Genomic DNA, 16,960 nt, shown 5'->3' with positions numbered 1-16,960 from the left:
GCCAGTGCTTTAGTCTCATGTAGTGCTTGCAACTAATCGCGCCCACGTAGACGTGTTCTCTCCCTGCAGAAGAACAAAGTTGAACCTTGATCCCGAGCCCCGATGGCTTGATAAGGAGCTCACGTCCTGAATGGGAAGGAGTGGCCTGGCCTTATTAGCACCCTTGTGACCGGAGCCAGCATAAATCCACGCATTTGATGACTGTGCTGACATGCTTGTCATGAACTCCAAATTGATGGTTTCTTACCAATCGTTACAAGCATAATGGCATCATTGGCAAGATCTTTTTGAAACCGCCGTCACCATGTCAATTTAAAAAAGCCAAGCATGACATTTTTTTAAAAACACGTTTTTTTTTTCTTTTTAGATTCTCAATCACCCAGGACATGGTATTCTACAAAGGTTGAAATGAGACACATTGGACTCTTCATCTTTTTTCCTTCAAAGACAATCATGCTATTAGACATGACATTGGACCCAGTTGTCCATGAATCATTATGTAAGTCATTCATGTAAGGACGTTGCAACACTGCAAATCTGGTAAGCATATTTAAAAGGATTACTATTATTAATAGAGGGCGCTAACGCAAATGAATATCCAGCCGATGCGTTGAATTTGAAGCGTCACGCTTTACTGCAGCATGTGCAGCCGATGCCCTTCACAATTCGCACCACGTACTTCTGTTATCAAGTTCGCGATGATCAGAAAAAAGTTTCCGGTAGCAAGACTCTTCACAATAAAACCGTTTGACCATTCGTCACCGTAAGCCTCTACAAGCGACACGAATCGATTGCTATTGATCAATTGCCGATTGATTGACGCAGAAATCCAAGTATACACGTCGTAGCCATTTTGTAGCCCACGCGATGAAAGGAAAGGCTGTAGAGCTGTCCCTTGAGAAGGTGCATCTTGTTTTGAAAGCCCACATCCGGTCACGCTCTCGCGCCTCCACTAGCTTGACGTAGTGATTTTTTTTTCTCCTCTCCTACTTTTCGCCGTTCCTTCACAGGCTCCATCAGCACCATCGCGCGCTCACATCCACCTGCCCTTTTCGTCCCTTCTCCTCCTAGTCCGTCGGTGTGTTGACGACTCAACTCGAAGTTGATCGATTCCGTCAATTCGAAAGATGGCCAGCAGCTTCTCGAGGGTTCTGTCCTCCAAACGCAACGTGGGGATCCTGTCGGTGGTCGGCGGCTCTCTGACGGCCGGATTTCTACTGCACCGGCAGCACGTCAAAGCAGGAGCACCCGGGCGCAGGCTCTACCCCGCCAGGTAGCTGCATTGACGGGCCTCTTTCGCTTTATTAAATACAAAAAAGAAAAACAACTTAGTAAGTGTTTGTTTGCGTTTTTAAAAAATTCTTTTCCTCCCAATTCGAAGTCAGCTCATGTGTGAATACGTGAAAAGGGCGCTAAAAGGCAGGGTGTGACGTGTCCTATTTCAACTGTAATTAGCATTTCCATTTTAAATAGGGTTTTTAAATACTAAATACAAAAAATGTGTATGAAATGTACATTTTCATTTAACAAACTCTAAATCCTTAATTGACTTCAAATGACTGGAAAAGGCTATTTTTAGCCATCCTAATTAGTCGCGGGCTAACATTAGCATACAGACATGAAAGCCTACTGAGAGTAAAAGACATTTCTGCTGCTTGTTTTATGTGTTGAATTCGTTTGTTGTTGCTTTTTTTTTCTTTTACTGATGAAGAAATGAATTGGACATTTTAATCCTCATTTTTGCCCCGTTTCATGATGTTGCCACTCTTGCTCATGTTTTTGCTTATTAGCTTTCATTAAGCTTCTGTACATCAATCTCTCTCCAATCATAGTTCTTGAACTCAAACTCAAGGCTTAGGGGCCAGATTCGGCCTGCTGCCTCATTTTAAGTGTCACTTGCTAAAATACCAAGATTGCAAATTTTCTTCACTTTTCATGACACTGAGATATGGCAAGCATTTTGCTTCACTACTTTCCCTTTTAAAATAACAAAAAAAAAAAAGATTAGATTTCTTTTTACTGGCTTCTGAGTGCAAAAATAGTTATCCATTAATTTGTTGTATACTGCATATGTGATAATATGAGTCATAAAATACAGTTATATGGGTTCGCAGTCCTAATAGCCCTCAAAGGAAAACCATAGCGACGATGTGGAGCCTGACAAAAATGAGTTTGCCATTCCTGCAGTAGGCTGTAAATTGGCTTAAGTGTTCAAAAAAAAACATTTTTAAGACATTGACACTTTGCATAAATCTAGTAAAATGTTTAAAAAAAGAAATTGCACAAAAATAATGATCTGCTTGGGAATGTTTACTGTGTCATTCATCCGAGTCATTTCATTCTCGTGTCATTGAACTGATCACAACTGGTCAAAATAAAAATTGTACCTCACTCAATGTTTCAAAACAAACGGTTCTTAGCGATGAAATGCAAAGTTTCAGCTAAGACGTTCATGACAACTGAACTGTATCTTTCTATTTATTGCGGTCTAGCTCCCTCAATATAAATGAAATCACTTCCCCTGCGTTATCACCGTGGCCTGACCTTTGGCTGGCACCGTATTGATAAATGTGCGCGCGCCCCGAGGCACGTCTCCATGTGTTACAATGCTGCACGTAGGAAGAGATTAGGCAAGCATTATCTCTCAGCTCAGATATAAAACGCGGCTGCATGAGTACAACTCGCATTCGAGCCTTCCATGGTGTGGTCGTGATGCACAAACCGAAAGGGGAGCGATCACACTTTACATGTGTGTTTCGGATCGTTCATATGCCACCACGTGGGCCAAGGACGCGTGCTACCTGGAGACCAAAGACGTTAGGAAATCAATCGCCCTCAGGCAAATATCGCACGTACTTGACCGGAAGCCCAGTAAGACTGTAAAATATGTCTTAAAATACACTTTGAACGGATCGAGTTGACTTTCTCTTCTCGAATGCAAGTAATAAATCCAATTAGCAAGAAACATGGCGTCGATGCACTTGATTTGCTTTTTTAGTGGGCCCCATAAAATAACGCGGCGGGCCGCATCCGGTCCCCGGGCCTTGAGTTTGACACATGCTGTCGAGGACAAGCTTGATGTGAGGTGAACGGCTGTATCAGCTCTGCCTACCGCCTCGCGGTGGCGGAGAGCCGTAAGCCGCTCATTCAAAGCCGCTTTCACATTTCTCCAGACGATCCTCGCGCTGCCCGAGAAAATACCCGCATCAATAATTGTCATAATGCATGAATCAATGTTGAAACCGCCGTCGCTGTATCAAGAAGGAGGTCTTATTTTCTTTACTGAAGGAGATAAAAAGTTGACCAAGCGCTGGTTGCGGAACGCCGGCCTCTCTCGGAGGAAATACGATCAGTGAGAGCAGGTAACGTAAAATTGTGTTTTTCCGGGAAACAGACAAAAGCTGCCATTCATTTGAAGCGAGGCATTTATCCGTTCAATTGGACGCCATGCCACGTGATCAATTGAGGCACAGGCTCGTATATTTGAGGAAAGCAACTGAAAGTAGGTGATACTGACCTACTTTTTGTGGAGGGAAAGGAAAGGGCACTTTACTGGTGGTGAGGCTTTTATTGGAATTCCGAATCTTGCACCTGCTGATTAATTGGGTGTGCGGGCTTGTGTGAACAATTTGAGGGAATACAGTAATTGAAGCTAGGTGATCTAGGTATGATAATTGACACTGGGGGCACGTGGGGGGGGGGGGGGGCATTTACTGAAGGTGAGGTGTTTATTTGCTAATGTGGATCTTGCACTTGGTTATTAATTGAGGTGCAAAGGCCTCTCGTTGAACAAATGTGTCCAATATGATTTGGTTAATTGCATTTTGTATCCTGTTATTCCCGGAGGCCTCTATTTAACTCATTCACTCCCAAAGACGTTTTTAAACGTCTTTTCAGACTTGGTCCAAAATTGGCTGGTACTGAATGAGTTAAGGAACTACTTAGGGTACCGGTAATTGAAATTTGACGCAAACGTCCAATGTTTCCTGAAGGCTGGTTAATGTGAATCTTGGATCGAGTCATAGCTTGAGGCGCAAAACCCGCTATTTGAGAAAATATGAATACAAATATCCATCCATCCATCCATTTTCCGAACCGCTTAATCCTCGCTAGGGTTGCGGGGGGTGCCGGAGCCTATCCCAACTGTCTTCGGGGAGTGGGCGGGGGACACCCTGAACTGGTTGCCAGCCATAGTCGCAGTATTTCATTTGGGATGAGGCATTTATTTCTTCAAGTGAATGTTGCACCACGTGATGAAATGGGATGCTGGGGGCCCGATTTGAAGAAATACAAGGAAATGCCATTGGAGGTCCCATTTTCCTAAGTTGAAAAAAAAACTGCTGGAGGTTCGGCATTTAAGTTGGTAATGCGCAGATTGTCCCTCCGTTTCGATTTAACCCAAAAGGCCTTCAGTCACAGAAGTGTGCTCACTGAAAATAGATGATAATGTCCCGTATTTCCTCAAAATGACCGGAGCCGACTACGGGAGGTGAGGTGTTTATTTTATTCAAGTCAATCCTGAACCCAGTGACAAACCGAGGCTCGGGCCCCGCCGCCAAAGATAAATCCGCGGCTCCTGTCTTTTGTTTGCGCAGCGCGGAGTATCCCGACCTGCGCAAACACAACAACTGCATGGCCAGCCACCTGACGCCCGCCATCTACGCCAAGCTGTGCGATAAGGCCACGCCCAGCGGCTACACGCTGGACCAGGCCATCCAGACGGGCGTGGACAACCCCGGGCACCCATTCATCAAGACGGTCGGCATGGTGGCCGGAGACGAGGAGTCCTACCAGGTCTGCCCGACGTTGCCGAACGCTTGCCCGCTCTTTGCCCAACATGAGCTCATAAGCTGTGGGCGAAAAGAAACGAGTGGAAATACCTTTGATACTGTACCTCAATCGATTTTTTTTTAGGTCGCCGCGCTGAATTCCTGTTGCGGTGAGACACGGCAAAATGCAAACAATGATCCCTTTCTTCTGACCTGTGAAGGGAACAAACCAATAATTTGTCAAAATCAGTGTATGGGAAAGAAATAATCTATTCAGGTATAAAAAAAATATTTGTGATTTGCAGTCGTAGTGCAATTATTCATGTGGTTTGACGAAGTGGTCGCCCTTCGTCAAGTAGCTCTCATTCTCAAAAAACTTGGTGAGTCAAACGGCTCACACCCTCGTGCGATATTGCTCGATTTGTTGTTGATTTGGTTTGGTCAAGAGAGCTTTTTTTTTTTACACACAAGTTAACTCAATGCGCTTCACAAAATGAAAAGCACATTTACAAACAAAAGAACTAAATATGCATTTTGAAACAAACGTAAAAAAATAATCAAATAAAGAAACAACAATAATCAGTTATTAAAACAATCATCGGGAACAGAACGTTTGCCGTACATTTGACAGCAAAGTAAAATGAACAAAAAAAAAAAAGCAAAATAATCGCTAGAATCATCTCTTCAAAAAAAAAAAAAAAATTCACTGGTGACAGCCGGGCTGAGCATTTGGCATCCAGTGTTAAAGCCCACAGAAATGTTCACGGCAGGCAAAAACAAAATAAAACTCAACAAAACAAAAAATTGTCTGTTGTTTGCAGGTGTTTGCCGACTTGCTGGACCCCGTCATAAAAGAGAGGCACAATGGCTACGATCCCCAAACCATGAAGCACCCCACCGACCTGGACGCCAGCAAGGTGCCGCTCACCCTCCAACATGAGCTCAACATCACATTCTTATTTCTATGCCCGCTTTTAAGGCCTGTCGTTGCAACGACCGTCAATTTTGTTTGTGCGAGTGAAGCCCAGAGTGTGAGAAAAAACAAAAGACCCTCCTGAAGATAATGAAAGCATTTTCACTCATTGTGACAGCACTTCATGCACTACAAAGCAGTACGCAGCACACGTGCACGACACCCAAGCTCTGTCCAATAGGAAAGAAGTAAATGGCGTCAAACGGTGCAAGTAGGTTCAGGTGGTCCGTCTCGACCGAGAGACCCAGCTTTGCATTTTGAGGTGCGGATAGGTTTAGCCTGGGTTGTTAGCGGGGGTTACGGAGAGTCTTTGCCGCACGAAATGAAATTGTCTGTGAAAAGCGTTTATTTTTGGGGGGGCGAGTTTAAAATGACATGAAAGTGTTTTGGGTTCATAGTTTGTCGTCTGTCGGAAGATTTTTGCAAGCGCGTTTCTATTTTCACCCGACTTTCAGCTCCAGTCGGGCCACTTTGACGAGCGCTACGTGCTGTCGTCCCGGGTGAGGACGGGCCGCAGTATCCGGGGGCTGAGCCTGCCGCCCGCCTGCACGCGAGCCGAGCGCAGGGAGGTGGAGCGCGTGGTGGTGGACGCCCTCGCCGGCCTCAAGGGCGATCTGGCCGGGAGGTACTACAGCCTGAGCCAGATGACGGATCAGGAGCAGCAGCAACTCATCGATGTGAGCAACGACCGCAATCGCATCATTGCTTCTTGGAGGCGGTCTTTGGATGCGCGCCGAAATCAATTCATTGGATGACCGAGTCAAAGTGTGGATGCTTGGGGCCTTTGTTTCCGTCAGGACCACTTCCTGTTTGACAAGCCGGTGTCCCCGCTGCTGACGTGTGCGGGAATGGCACGCGACTGGCCTGACGCCCGTGGTATTTGGTGAGTTAAAACCAGGTGTCTACCTCGCGGCTAGCCCGTGGCTACCTTGGCCTGCCGTATCTCTTTCCCCTTACTACAGTGAAAGTCCTCTACAATGAAACCTACATGGGCGAAAATGCCCCCTACTGTGGAAAAAATTTTCGTGCATGAAAGCCATTCCCACTTTTCTGCTCCCCCTACAGCGAAAAATCCCCCTGTTCCGTTATGCGAAATCTTTTTCTCTGCTCTTGCCTCCCAACGAGATTCACCACACCGGAAACAAACCTTACTCAAAAGTCTAATCCGACCTCAGCATGCCACAGTGACCTCTGCTGCTTCGTTCGGAAACGGCAACCACATGTGCAGTAGTCCAGCAAGTATTTGTTATTGTTTCAGATGCAGCACGAACGTTACATTGCTAAAATGGCTACGAAACGGACCTTTGCAGACAAAGGAGTTAAGAAAAGAAAAGCATTCACGCTTGAAGACAGGACAAAAGGAATAGAAATGAAAGATGGAGGAAGCAAAGTAAAAGTGTTTTCATGTTTCTTGTGCAAAGCGTGCCTGTTAAGTGAAATCTTGTTGCACGAACATCTAATGACAATAAAGGCAATCCAATCCAATCCAAAAGAGATTATGCAAGAAATTGATGAAGTGAAAGTGAACGCTGATCGTAAATTTCGCAATTTCTTTCCCGATTTTGTCTTTCTACGCCTGTTATATGAAGTGTCAAATAAGTGTATGCTCATATTTATGCACTAAGTATTGGAATACAAATAAAGAGTACACACATACGTTTTGTGTGTGTGTTTACATCCGAGATAAAATTTGCTACAGTGAAAAGCCCCCTGTTGTGAAAGATTTCTTGCTGCAAACATGATTTCATTGTAGAGGAGTTTCACTGTAATTCATCTGCACTCATTCACCTTTCTCTTTCCTTTTCCAAACCAGCAGGTCATGTCTATGATGGCCATGTACATAAAGGACAGCAGTCAAGCAGTATGCCTTTGTATTTATTTTGTTTTTCTTTTTACTGCTGACTCACAATATACAAGAAGAAAAACATGGACAGCACGACGGCTCACCCGCCTCGTGCCAGGCGTGACCCGGAAGTATTTTTCTCCTGTGCAGGCACAACAACGACAAGACTTTCCTGATTTGGGTCAATGAGGAGGATCACACCAGGGTTATCTCCATGGAGAAGGGGGGCAACATGAAGCGAGTCTTTGACAGGTTCTGCAGAGGCCTCAAGGAGGTTCGACTCAGTCTGGCTTTGCCTGCAATGTGTGTGCATGCGTGGGAGAGCGATTACAATGAGTGTGTCTGTCTTCGCACGGGCTCACCTCAAAAAGCTTTCTCCGCGCAGGTGGAGCATCTGATCCAGGAGCGAGGCTGGGAGTTCATGTGGAACGAGAGCTTGGGTTACATCCTCACCTGCCCCTCCAACCTGGGCACTGGACTGCGGGCGGGGGTCCACGTCAAACTGCCCCTGCTGAGCAAGGTAAGCGCTGCGCTTGAGAGGACGCTTGCCGTGGGGGCTTGTCTCATTTTTTTTATTGCCGGGACCCCCTCCAGGACCCTCGCTTCAGTAAGATCCTGGACAATCTGCGTCTGCAGAAGAGAGGCACGGGCGGCGTGGACACCGCCGCCGTGGGGGGAACCTTTGACATCTCCAACCTGGACCGTCTGGGACAGTCCGAGGTAGAGCGCTCAACTTTTTGGGTGGTGATGAACGGGCGCCATCTTTAGGTTTCTCCAGCGCTCGTCCACAGACGATGTTTGGAACTTTGCCGCGTGGCTCACAGACGCCCGTGTTCCCACTTGACAGGTCCAGTTGGTGCAGACGGTGGTGGACGGCGTCAACTACCTGGTGGAGTGCGAGAAGAGACTGGAGAAAGGCCAGGACATCAAGGTGCCCTCGCCCATCAAGCAGTTCAAGTAGAAGCCCGCTTGCGCCCGCCCCTCCCGACTCACGTCTGACCTCCTGGGACCCCAGACAAGAAATAACAATGTCAGTGTTTCATTTCATTCTCCTTCATAGCCGATATAACCCCAACCGCCTCTGTTATGATATAAGCATCATATTTAATACTCCTGAGTAGGGTTTCAAAGGGGTGGAAAATTCCCGCGGGGAAGTTAAATTGGAGGATTGGAAATATGCGCTAATGTAAGTGTTTGTATTCTTTGTCATTAGAAGACGTGTTGCCTTTTGTCTCTCTTATAATCGACGTGACAAGAAAAACGGTCCTCCTCCGAGTCTTTATCTTCTTCTCAAAACCTGTGCGGATCTTTTATTCCAAGTCACGCAATGCCAACATCTACAGGGATGGGTTCATCACAACATTACAAACCTGAATTTTACAAATATCGAACGGGTTGGATTCCAGCTGACAAATATAAACGGCCAGTAGAAATGTGTAAATTCTTGGTTTATTCCCAGGGAAATTTTCCAACTTGGAATTTTGCAACCCTACTCCCGACACTCTGGAGCCACAGAAAACACCGCGCTGGGCTTCAGTGGTATTCATTTTAATGTAATAAGTGGAAGCCAAAAAGTCCACCGGCAGCTTGCGAAAAGTGAAAGATGGCAGCTGCAAACACTCTCGGATCACTGAATCCGGCGCGGATTTGTTTTGGTTCTGCCACCGTCGCCCACAGCATGCCACCCCGCGCTGACCTCAACTCATGACATGGTGCTCATGCTACTCATCACTCAAGTGGATTTGAATGTCAAAAGCCGGTCACTGTACTGTGAGCCTTTGAAGCGAGATCTTGAGCCGCTCATCGCTGAATGTCACACGCGTGTCTTTTATTAAACAAATCGTCCATTTAGCAGAAAAGACGTCTGCTGCCTTTTGTCTTCCTTCACTTTGAGGAGCGAAGGACTGAAGGAAACGCCAAGGGAAGGTTCAAGAAGCAATCGGCAATCTGGAGCCTCTTTTACAAGGCCGGTCATTTGTAATGCCTTTTTGCCATGTCACTCTGCTTCGAAATAGATTTTAGGGTTTGGGTAAGGTTTTAATTTGGGATTTCAAAAAAGGGTCAGCTCAAATGTTTGTCACGTCCTCTTCATGTTTTACATCCAGTAGCTCCTGAGCTCAGAGAAACAAAATACTCTCTTCTTTACAGGAATATTGAAACCATCAAACTCTGCGTCATTTTTCTTGGCTATTGTTTCCACTTGTGTGACGCACAACATGTTTTTTGTCTGGACGCGGACAACAAAGTGCCCAGTGTTTTGTTTTGTCTTGCTTTTTTTTTTTTTTTTTTTTTTTCTGAAGCGATGTGAAGCGTTGGAGGAGCTTAACGACGAGCATGACATCAACATCTTTCCCCTCCTCCTCGTTCCACATTATGATAGCGGGAGGCAGCTGGTTGCCATGGCAACCGCTTCTGGGGGGGGGGGCTCTCATGGGGGCAGGACAGAAACAAGGGACTGTGTGGTGACAAAGAAGGAAATCACATCCGTAGCACAGAAGAGAGTGAAAGTCACATTGTATGGATTTAAATACCGTACGGTTGTTGTAAACTTTGTCCCGTTTTGACATTTGGAAGCAATTTGAAAACAACCAATTGTCATTATTTCACTCTGAAATATGATGACTTTTCCTAAGGGCTACCCAAAACAAACAAACAAACAAAAAAAAGATCACATGAAAGAAGGCTGAAATCGGACAGCACGTTTCCCCGTCCAAAAAAAAAAGAAAAAGCCGGTTTTCTGATCCATCCAACTCATCCAGAGAGCGCCCCCCTTGCTGGGTTGTTTTGCACTTTCAAGTAAGTACTCTTGTCATTTCGAAACAGCTTCATATAGGAATCGCTTTTACCTCATTTTGCAAATATATTTTACTCAACAGCATGGATTATGAGACATTACTTTTGGAAGGGGGACAAAATTCTTCCAATTGACTATTTTAGGGTTCGTCAAGTGGCGCAATGCTCCATCGTCGGGCATATAAAGCCCCTTGTTTTTCAAATAAAGGGTTAAAAATCCGAATGCAGGTAGAAATGTCGACTATTTCATCAATTTAAACTGCGTGCCTTCAAACTAGGGAGGTGGATAACGGCCTCCGGTGGTTCAGCAAAATGCGTCATGAAATTGCGACAAGACAATCGGTAATAACATTTCTCAATTAGCAATCAGTTTTTTCAAATATTCTGCCTCATAAAAACCTCATACAAATCGGTTGAGAATTGAGCAAGTCACCACTAAATTCATCGTAGATGCATTGACTTTGTTGGGAAGTTCGTCCCTCCTAACACGGCCGACAAACCGGCACGTTTGAAACCGCGCTTTTATCTTTGGTTAAAGGTCTTCCACTAAATCAGTGAACCCTCGTCATGATGACTGGCTAACGAAGTAGTCGTGCTCCGATTGGCCGCCTCTCGACGAAGCGCCGGCATGCTGCACTCTGATTGGTTCGCACGCGGTGAGCGAGACATCCACGCGACCAATAGCGGGCTGCCACAGTGTGATTAAGGAGCGGCGCAGAGGCGCTTCCAGTATCTTCCCCGCCTCCTCCGTCTTTTCTCCTTTCGATCAGCGGCCCGCAGCGAACAACAAGCTCAAGAACCTCGACGTCTTTCTCCCCCCCCATCGCAAGTCTGTTTCGAGGACTTCTTGAAACGACACCGAGTGCGATGCTGACACTAATCTTCCTGGCCGCGCTCGCCGGGCTCTCCAGAGCCAGCGATGTGCTCGAATTCACCGACGACGACTTTGACAGCAGCATTGAGAACCCCGAGCTCATCCTCGTTGAATTTTATGCGCCATGGTGAGATATTGAAACGACTTGGATGATTTTCCCCCAGTGAAAGAGTAAAGCTGCTTGTTAGCGTAAGGACTACGCTAGCTTGTTTTTCGCGTAAATGTCTTAACTGGCTCAGCGTCTAGCGTGCATGGTTCCCAATATTGTGTAGGTGTAAACGCACCTTATTAGTTGAAATAATTTTGTAAGCGTAACGACTACGCTAGCTTGTTTTTCGCGTAAATGTCTTAACTGGCTCAGCGTCTAGCGTGCATGGTTCCCAATATTGTGTAGGTGTAAACGCACCTTATTAGTTGAAATAATTTTTCACAGTTATGTTACTGAGAAATACGTTATTGTTGTCTTAAGATATAGGCTCGTGATGAAATGTTAGCATGCTAGCTAACAATATGTGAAAGTATAACTGCGTCGAAACCATGAATCCCATAGAAACATTTCGTTTATGATCAACTACAAAAACATCCAAGCAGCTGCCTGTTTTGACACGCGAAACGACCGTCATAGGGAATTTTCACGTCATTTTCGCACTTGAAAAGCACCGTTTAGTAGCATGCACAAGGAAGTTGGAGGCGTGCCTTCTCGCAGTGTAACGCTCCGATTGGACGACGAAGTTTGGGTGGCTGCATCTGATTGGTTAATACAAACTATGACGTATGTCCATATAGCGAAACGACTTCGACGCTGTGCAAAGTGAAACAAAATGTGCCTTTACAGAAAAAACGTCGGCAAAGAAGAAAAAAACCCAACTCGCAACACTTTAAAAAAATGCGTTTGACTTTACACAATAAAAAGTATTGCTAAATAATACATGCAGCTACCAACTCGTTGGCTCTACTAATTTCAAGACGAAATTTACATGGACATTTGACTCGGAATCTTTCCGTTGTAAAACAATGCAGTGTGCGAAGTTTTTTTAAGGAATGTTAGACATTACATTCATACACAAATGGTCAAATATGACCGTGCAAGACATTATCAAAGCGAGCTATTGAACGTTGGTACGCAAAAAGGAATAAAAATAACGAGCAGCCGTTGCTCATCTGTAAGCACTTTGAATGAGAGGGTCATCAATAAAGGATATGTTATGGTTTCGGTCAGACAAATATCAAAATGGCAACTATTTGTTGGAGTCTAGTCTGGTTACTGAGAACCGTCACTGTGCCCTTGAGCAAGGCATGACCCCACCTCAACCGAGCACCTCGAAATCTTGATCCGCACTTCTATATGTTAGTGATCTGGCTTTGCGCAGTGCACAACCGCGTGTGACTTTATTTCTCTCGTGTGCATTGTAGCGTCCTGTTAAGATTTATAAACATTACCAGCCGAGCAAACACTTTCCTCCGTCTTATTTACCAAGCGGAGAGCAGATCACACATTTTGCCTGTATTTCTAATGCCTCCTCCGTCCCCTTAAGGTGTGGTCATTGTAAGCGCCTCGCCCCCGAGTACGAGGCAGCGGCCACGCGTCTGAAAGGCATCGTCCCCTTGGCGAAGGTACTCCACGGGACAATTACCAGCTTTCAACTCATATTTGAACTCTCCTTGCCCTCATCCGTTGAACACTGCATTTCCCCCCCACCCCCCTCTTCCAGGTTGACTGCACAGCTCACAGCAAGACTTGCAGCAAATACGGAGTCAACGGCTACCCCACCCTGAAGATCTTCAGGGGCGGAGAAGTCTCCGGACCCTACGATGGCCCCCGATCTGCAGGTACCGTTATAATGTACTTTGATTTAACAGTCGGACTTCTGTGAGTCAATATCGTGGCGTTGAAGAGCTGAGATTTTTTTTTTTTTTTAAAGTGCAGTACAGTTGTGACTTTGAGGATAGGTGAAAAGAAGGAAGAGAAGCAGTAGTTGATCGACGGCCCCCTTTATTGGGACGAACGGCTACTGTTAACCACAATCGGACAACTTTGCGGGATTTATTTATTTTTGTGTCTCCCGCAGATGGGATTGTGACTTTCCTGAAGAAGCAAGCCGGCCCCGCCTCCGTGGAGATCACCGCCGAGGCGGAATTCGAGAAGTTCATCGCAGATAAAGACGCCAGCGTAGTCGGTGAGTCGACGCGAGCAATTTGATGAGAGGAGGGGGGAGGAAACCGCAAAAAAGGAATTCAAACACGTGTGCGGTTTAAGTTGGATGGCGGGGAAGAGAAAATAAGAGGAGCAGCGTGTGCAAGTAGTCCAGCGTAAGGCGCAAGCTCCTCTTGTCAAAAGCAAATGCGTTAATCGGGCTCAAAATCTGAAGCTGCTGTCAAACCGGACGAGAAAATGAAAGTTGGAAGTCATCTCGTCGTTGACGTTTTCCGTCCAGGCTTCTTTGCCGACAAGCAGAGCCCCGCGTACACCGAATTCCAGAATGCCGCCAGCGACCTGAGGGAGAATTACCGCTTCGCCCACACCAGCCTGGAGGCGCTCCTCCAGAGCCAAGGCGTGGACGGAGAGTGAGTGCCACGCTGCCTTCGGTCCACTTTGCAGGTTCATCGCAAGCAAACAGGTCAATTCTTAACGGTCCATTTTTGTTTGCGTTCATTTCTTTGGAATCTCCAGGGGCGTCATTCTGTTCCGCCCGCCCAGACTCGGCAGCAAGTTCGAAGATGCCTCGGTCAAATTCAGCGAGGAGAAATTCACCAAAAACAAGCTCAAGACGTTCATCAAGGACAGTGTGTACGTTTGTGCGGAATAACATGGAAACCATTTTTTCTTTTTTTTTTTCTTGAGCATCCACGTCGGGCGCCGTCGCGCATTATCGATGCCTGTAAACTGATTGGCTCTCACCTGGTCTCTCCTCTGCTCAGCTTTGGAATCTGCCCCCACATGACCGATGACAACAAAGACCAGCTGAGGGGGAAAGACCTGCTGGTGGCCTACTACGACGTGGATTATGACAAAAATCCTAAAGGCTCCAACTACTGGAGGAATAGGTACGGGAAAAAAATATATATTTTACCCGACAATTATCACACCGTGGGCCGTTTCCATTCATTGCAACTGGAGCGCATTTAAGTATACGATCACGGCGTAGTGCCGCAAATGACTTTTAGGAATTTGAATCCCCGGGACTGGTGTGGAAAAAATTGGCTTTTTTTCGGTTCTCGTCCCCACTCGACTTTGATATCAGAGCTGCCTCGACGACACCGCAGAAGCTTGCGAGACTTGAGTTCGCGCTCTCTCGTGTGTCGGCAGGGTGATGAAGGTGGCTAAGAGCTTCTTGGACCAGGGCAAGGAGCTCGGCTTCGCCGTAGCGGGCAGGCAGTCGTTTGGCCACGACTTGGCCGAGTTTGGCTTGGACGGTGCCCAAGGAGAGCTCCCCCTGGTGGCCCTCCGCACTGCCGCCGGAGACAAATACGTCATGACTGAGGAGTTTACGTAAGTCGCACGCGGCAAAATGTCGCCCGGGTTCCGGCTTTCTCGGCCCGCGTTGTGCTTATTTCCCGCCGACGTCTTTTTGTTCCCCCGACCAGTCGTGACGGAAAAGCTCTCGAGCGCTTCCTGCAGGACTACTTTGATGGCAAACTGAAGCGTTACCTCAAGTCGGAGCCCATCCCGGAGAACAACGACGGACCCGTCAAGGTGACCCGTCGCTAAAACGAGCGCGAACGCGTCTTTTAAAATTGCCGCTCACCAAATCGTGGCCCGGTGTGCATTTTCAGATTTTGGTGGCGGAGAACTTTGACGCCATCGTCAACGACGACGGCAAAGACGTGCTCATCGAGTTCTACGCTCCGTGGTGCGGTCACTGCAAGAGCCTGGAGCCCAAATACACGGAGCTCGGAGAGAAGGTGCCGCGCCGCGGAACTCGACTCCCAAATTGGATTCATTCGATTTCGCGGAGGATTCTGAATTGCCCTCCCGGTTTCTCGTTTTAGCTCGCCAGCGATCCCAACGTGGTCATTGCCAAGATGGACGCCACGGCCAACGACGTGCCGTCGCCTTATGAAGTAGCCGGGTGAGTCGAGAGTCGTATTCCGCAACACAAATTGGCTCGTTGCATGACGTAGCGAATGCAGCCCTCAAGCGAAGAGCCCCTCGTTGTAATAATGCTCAAAACTTTCTTCCTTTAGATTCCCGACAATCTACTTTTCACCAGCCGGCAGTAAGATGCAACCAAAGAAATATGAGGCAAGTATTGGCAAACAACTCTACTTTAATTAACACACACAATCATTTTTAGACGTCTTGAACATTTAAGTCGTCATGTGTACATTTTCACTTTTGTTTGGTTTTTTTTCGGTGAAGTCCTGCACATTCATGATTTGGCACATTTTAGCCATTTGTGTATTTTGGGGAACTTGGCTGGAGAAATGTTTTGCTTGATCCCAAGCGACCATTTTGGACTGAGGAAAGGAGCTCGATTTATTCAGGCCTTAGCGTTGTCCAATAGGAAAAGTCAGTGGCGCCCTCATGTGGCGTCGGTCGGCATTCCTACGTCAAATTAGTCCTAGCCGACTGCTTTTGGAATAACGTGACCCCTCTGTCTGCATTTGCTGACTGCTGTAAAGCACTTGCGGTCAACAGCGTGCAGCAAGCACTTACGCAATCCTGAGCCCTTGTTACATAATGATTCCGCGTTCACATGTGGCACTGCAGCAGTTTGAGCGAATGACCAAGGAAGCTCCAAATCAAATGTGCAGATTTGCACGTAGCGGTTCTCGCTACCACCTGAATTATCACCGATGCGCTTACTAAGACGTCATTTTTTTTATTCTTTGTTTGATGCCTAATGTTGTCATCTTGCGGCGCTGCAGGGAGGCCGCGAGGTGAGCGACTTTGTCTCCTACCTGAAGAGGGAGGCGTCCAACCCTTTGGTGATGCAAGAGGAGCCCAAGAAGAAGAAGAAGCAGCACGATGATGAGCTATAAAAAAAAAAAAAATAGTCTCCAGATTGGGAACTTGATGTCCCCGCTGCAACTTAATGCCATTTTTTCTTTCCAAGTGTTCAGGAGGAATCAAGAGAGAAGTAAATTATATTCCACTGTCTTGGTGAACTACAAAATGCTCTGAAGCTAAGTTGATTGGGTCCTCTGACGATACTGTGGAAGATGTAGAGCGGTTTCTTTTAAGCGAAGAGGGTCCCCTTTTTCAAAAAATTTTAAAACGTTTTTTTTTTTGTTTGTTTAAAAAGGAGGAAAAAAAACGTTGTCTACTCTGCACCTACGGCTGACAATGCACTTGGGCCATGCATCATTCCACATCACCTGCCTCTGTTTTTTTGTTGTTGTCACGGGTGGGGTGGGGTTGGGGGGTGTAGCGGCAACAGTGAATGCCTTTTTGCTTGTCTGTTTTTGTACATTAGGAAGGATTGTGAAATAAAAAGGCCCACAAAACCGGAACCGAACTAGTTATTTGAAGCACCAACACTGCCATGGGGAGGTTTGTTTTGAATATGTTAACATAATGAGGTTTACACAGTTGAGCATTGGTTAGCTTACTAAAGAAAATCAAAATGAATCATTACAATTGACATTTGCGTAGAGATGAAATCAATGCATTGATATTCGTAGATTAATGTACTAACCAGGGCTTCCCTAAATTCTGGACATGTGCCAAACTGCATTAAAATTCAATGTTCTTGGGTATGTGCATG

General features: G+C 46.3%; 2 protein-coding genes across 3 annotated transcripts; both read left to right on the top strand.

Annotated features, from left to right (window-relative positions):
• The first annotated feature begins 976 nt into the window (after positions 1-976).
• LOC147206928 (creatine kinase U-type, mitochondrial-like) lies at positions 977-9,446 on the top strand. The gene is made up of 9 exons (XM_086109777.1): positions 977-1,273; positions 4,596-4,794; positions 5,591-5,686; positions 6,198-6,419; positions 6,540-6,625; positions 7,736-7,859; positions 7,971-8,105; positions 8,180-8,305; positions 8,433-9,446. Exons 1-9 carry the CDS (start codon positions 1,128-1,130, stop codon positions 8,544-8,546), a joined length of 1,248 nt encoding a protein of 415 aa, XP_085965903.1. The 5' UTR covers positions 977-1,127; the 3' UTR covers positions 8,547-9,446.
• A 1,667-nt stretch (positions 9,447-11,113) lies between these two features.
• On the top strand, positions 11,114-16,706 carry pdia3 (protein disulfide isomerase family A, member 3). 2 transcript variants are annotated; one of them, XM_086109775.1, is made up of 13 exons: positions 11,114-11,379; positions 12,788-12,866; positions 12,965-13,082; positions 13,322-13,429; positions 13,688-13,817; positions 13,924-14,040; positions 14,172-14,297; positions 14,560-14,742; positions 14,838-14,946; positions 15,027-15,155; positions 15,243-15,322; positions 15,438-15,499; positions 16,126-16,706. In XM_086109775.1, exons 1-13 carry the CDS (start codon positions 11,246-11,248, stop codon positions 16,233-16,235), a joined length of 1,485 nt encoding a protein of 494 aa, XP_085965901.1. In that variant the 5' UTR covers positions 11,114-11,245; the 3' UTR covers positions 16,236-16,706. The 2 variants fall into 2 exon arrangements, with proteins under 2 accessions (XP_085965901.1, XP_085965902.1); XM_086109776.1 differs by having other exon boundaries at positions 11,116-11,379; positions 15,438-15,495; positions 16,122-16,706.
• Positions 16,707-16,960: the final 254 nt, after the last annotated feature.

Source organism: Hippocampus guttulatus, chromosome 4 (assembly GCF_054856545.1).
Source record: "Hippocampus guttulatus isolate MCC_2025c chromosome 4, RoL_Hgut_1.0, whole genome shotgun sequence".
NCBI lineage: Eukaryota > Metazoa > Chordata > Actinopteri > Syngnathiformes > Syngnathidae > Hippocampus > Hippocampus guttulatus.
The sequence above is the reverse complement of the archived record's forward strand: the minus strand, read 5'-3'. Positions and strand labels throughout refer to the sequence as shown.

Excerpts from the sequence above, each read along its gene's own strand:
- LOC147206928 (XM_086109777.1), top strand. The coding sequence starts at position 1,128 with ATGGCCAGCAGCTTCTCGAGGGTTCTGTCCTCCAAACGCAACGTGGGG. Across the intron at positions 6,626-7,735 it reads CCTGACGCCCGTGGTATTTG|GCACAACAACGACAAGACTT; the intron begins GTGAGTTAAAAC and ends TCTCCTGTGCAG. Across the intron at positions 7,860-7,970 it reads TCTGCAGAGGCCTCAAGGAG|GTGGAGCATCTGATCCAGGA; the intron begins GTTCGACTCAGT and ends TTCTCCGCGCAG.
- pdia3 (XM_086109775.1), top strand. The coding sequence starts at position 11,246 with ATGCTGACACTAATCTTCCTGGCCGCGCTCGCCGGGCTCTCCAGAGCC. Across the intron at positions 13,083-13,321 it reads CGATGGCCCCCGATCTGCAG|ATGGGATTGTGACTTTCCTG; the intron begins GTACCGTTATAA and ends TGTCTCCCGCAG. Across the intron at positions 13,430-13,687 it reads TAAAGACGCCAGCGTAGTCG|GCTTCTTTGCCGACAAGCAG; the intron begins GTGAGTCGACGC and ends TTTTCCGTCCAG.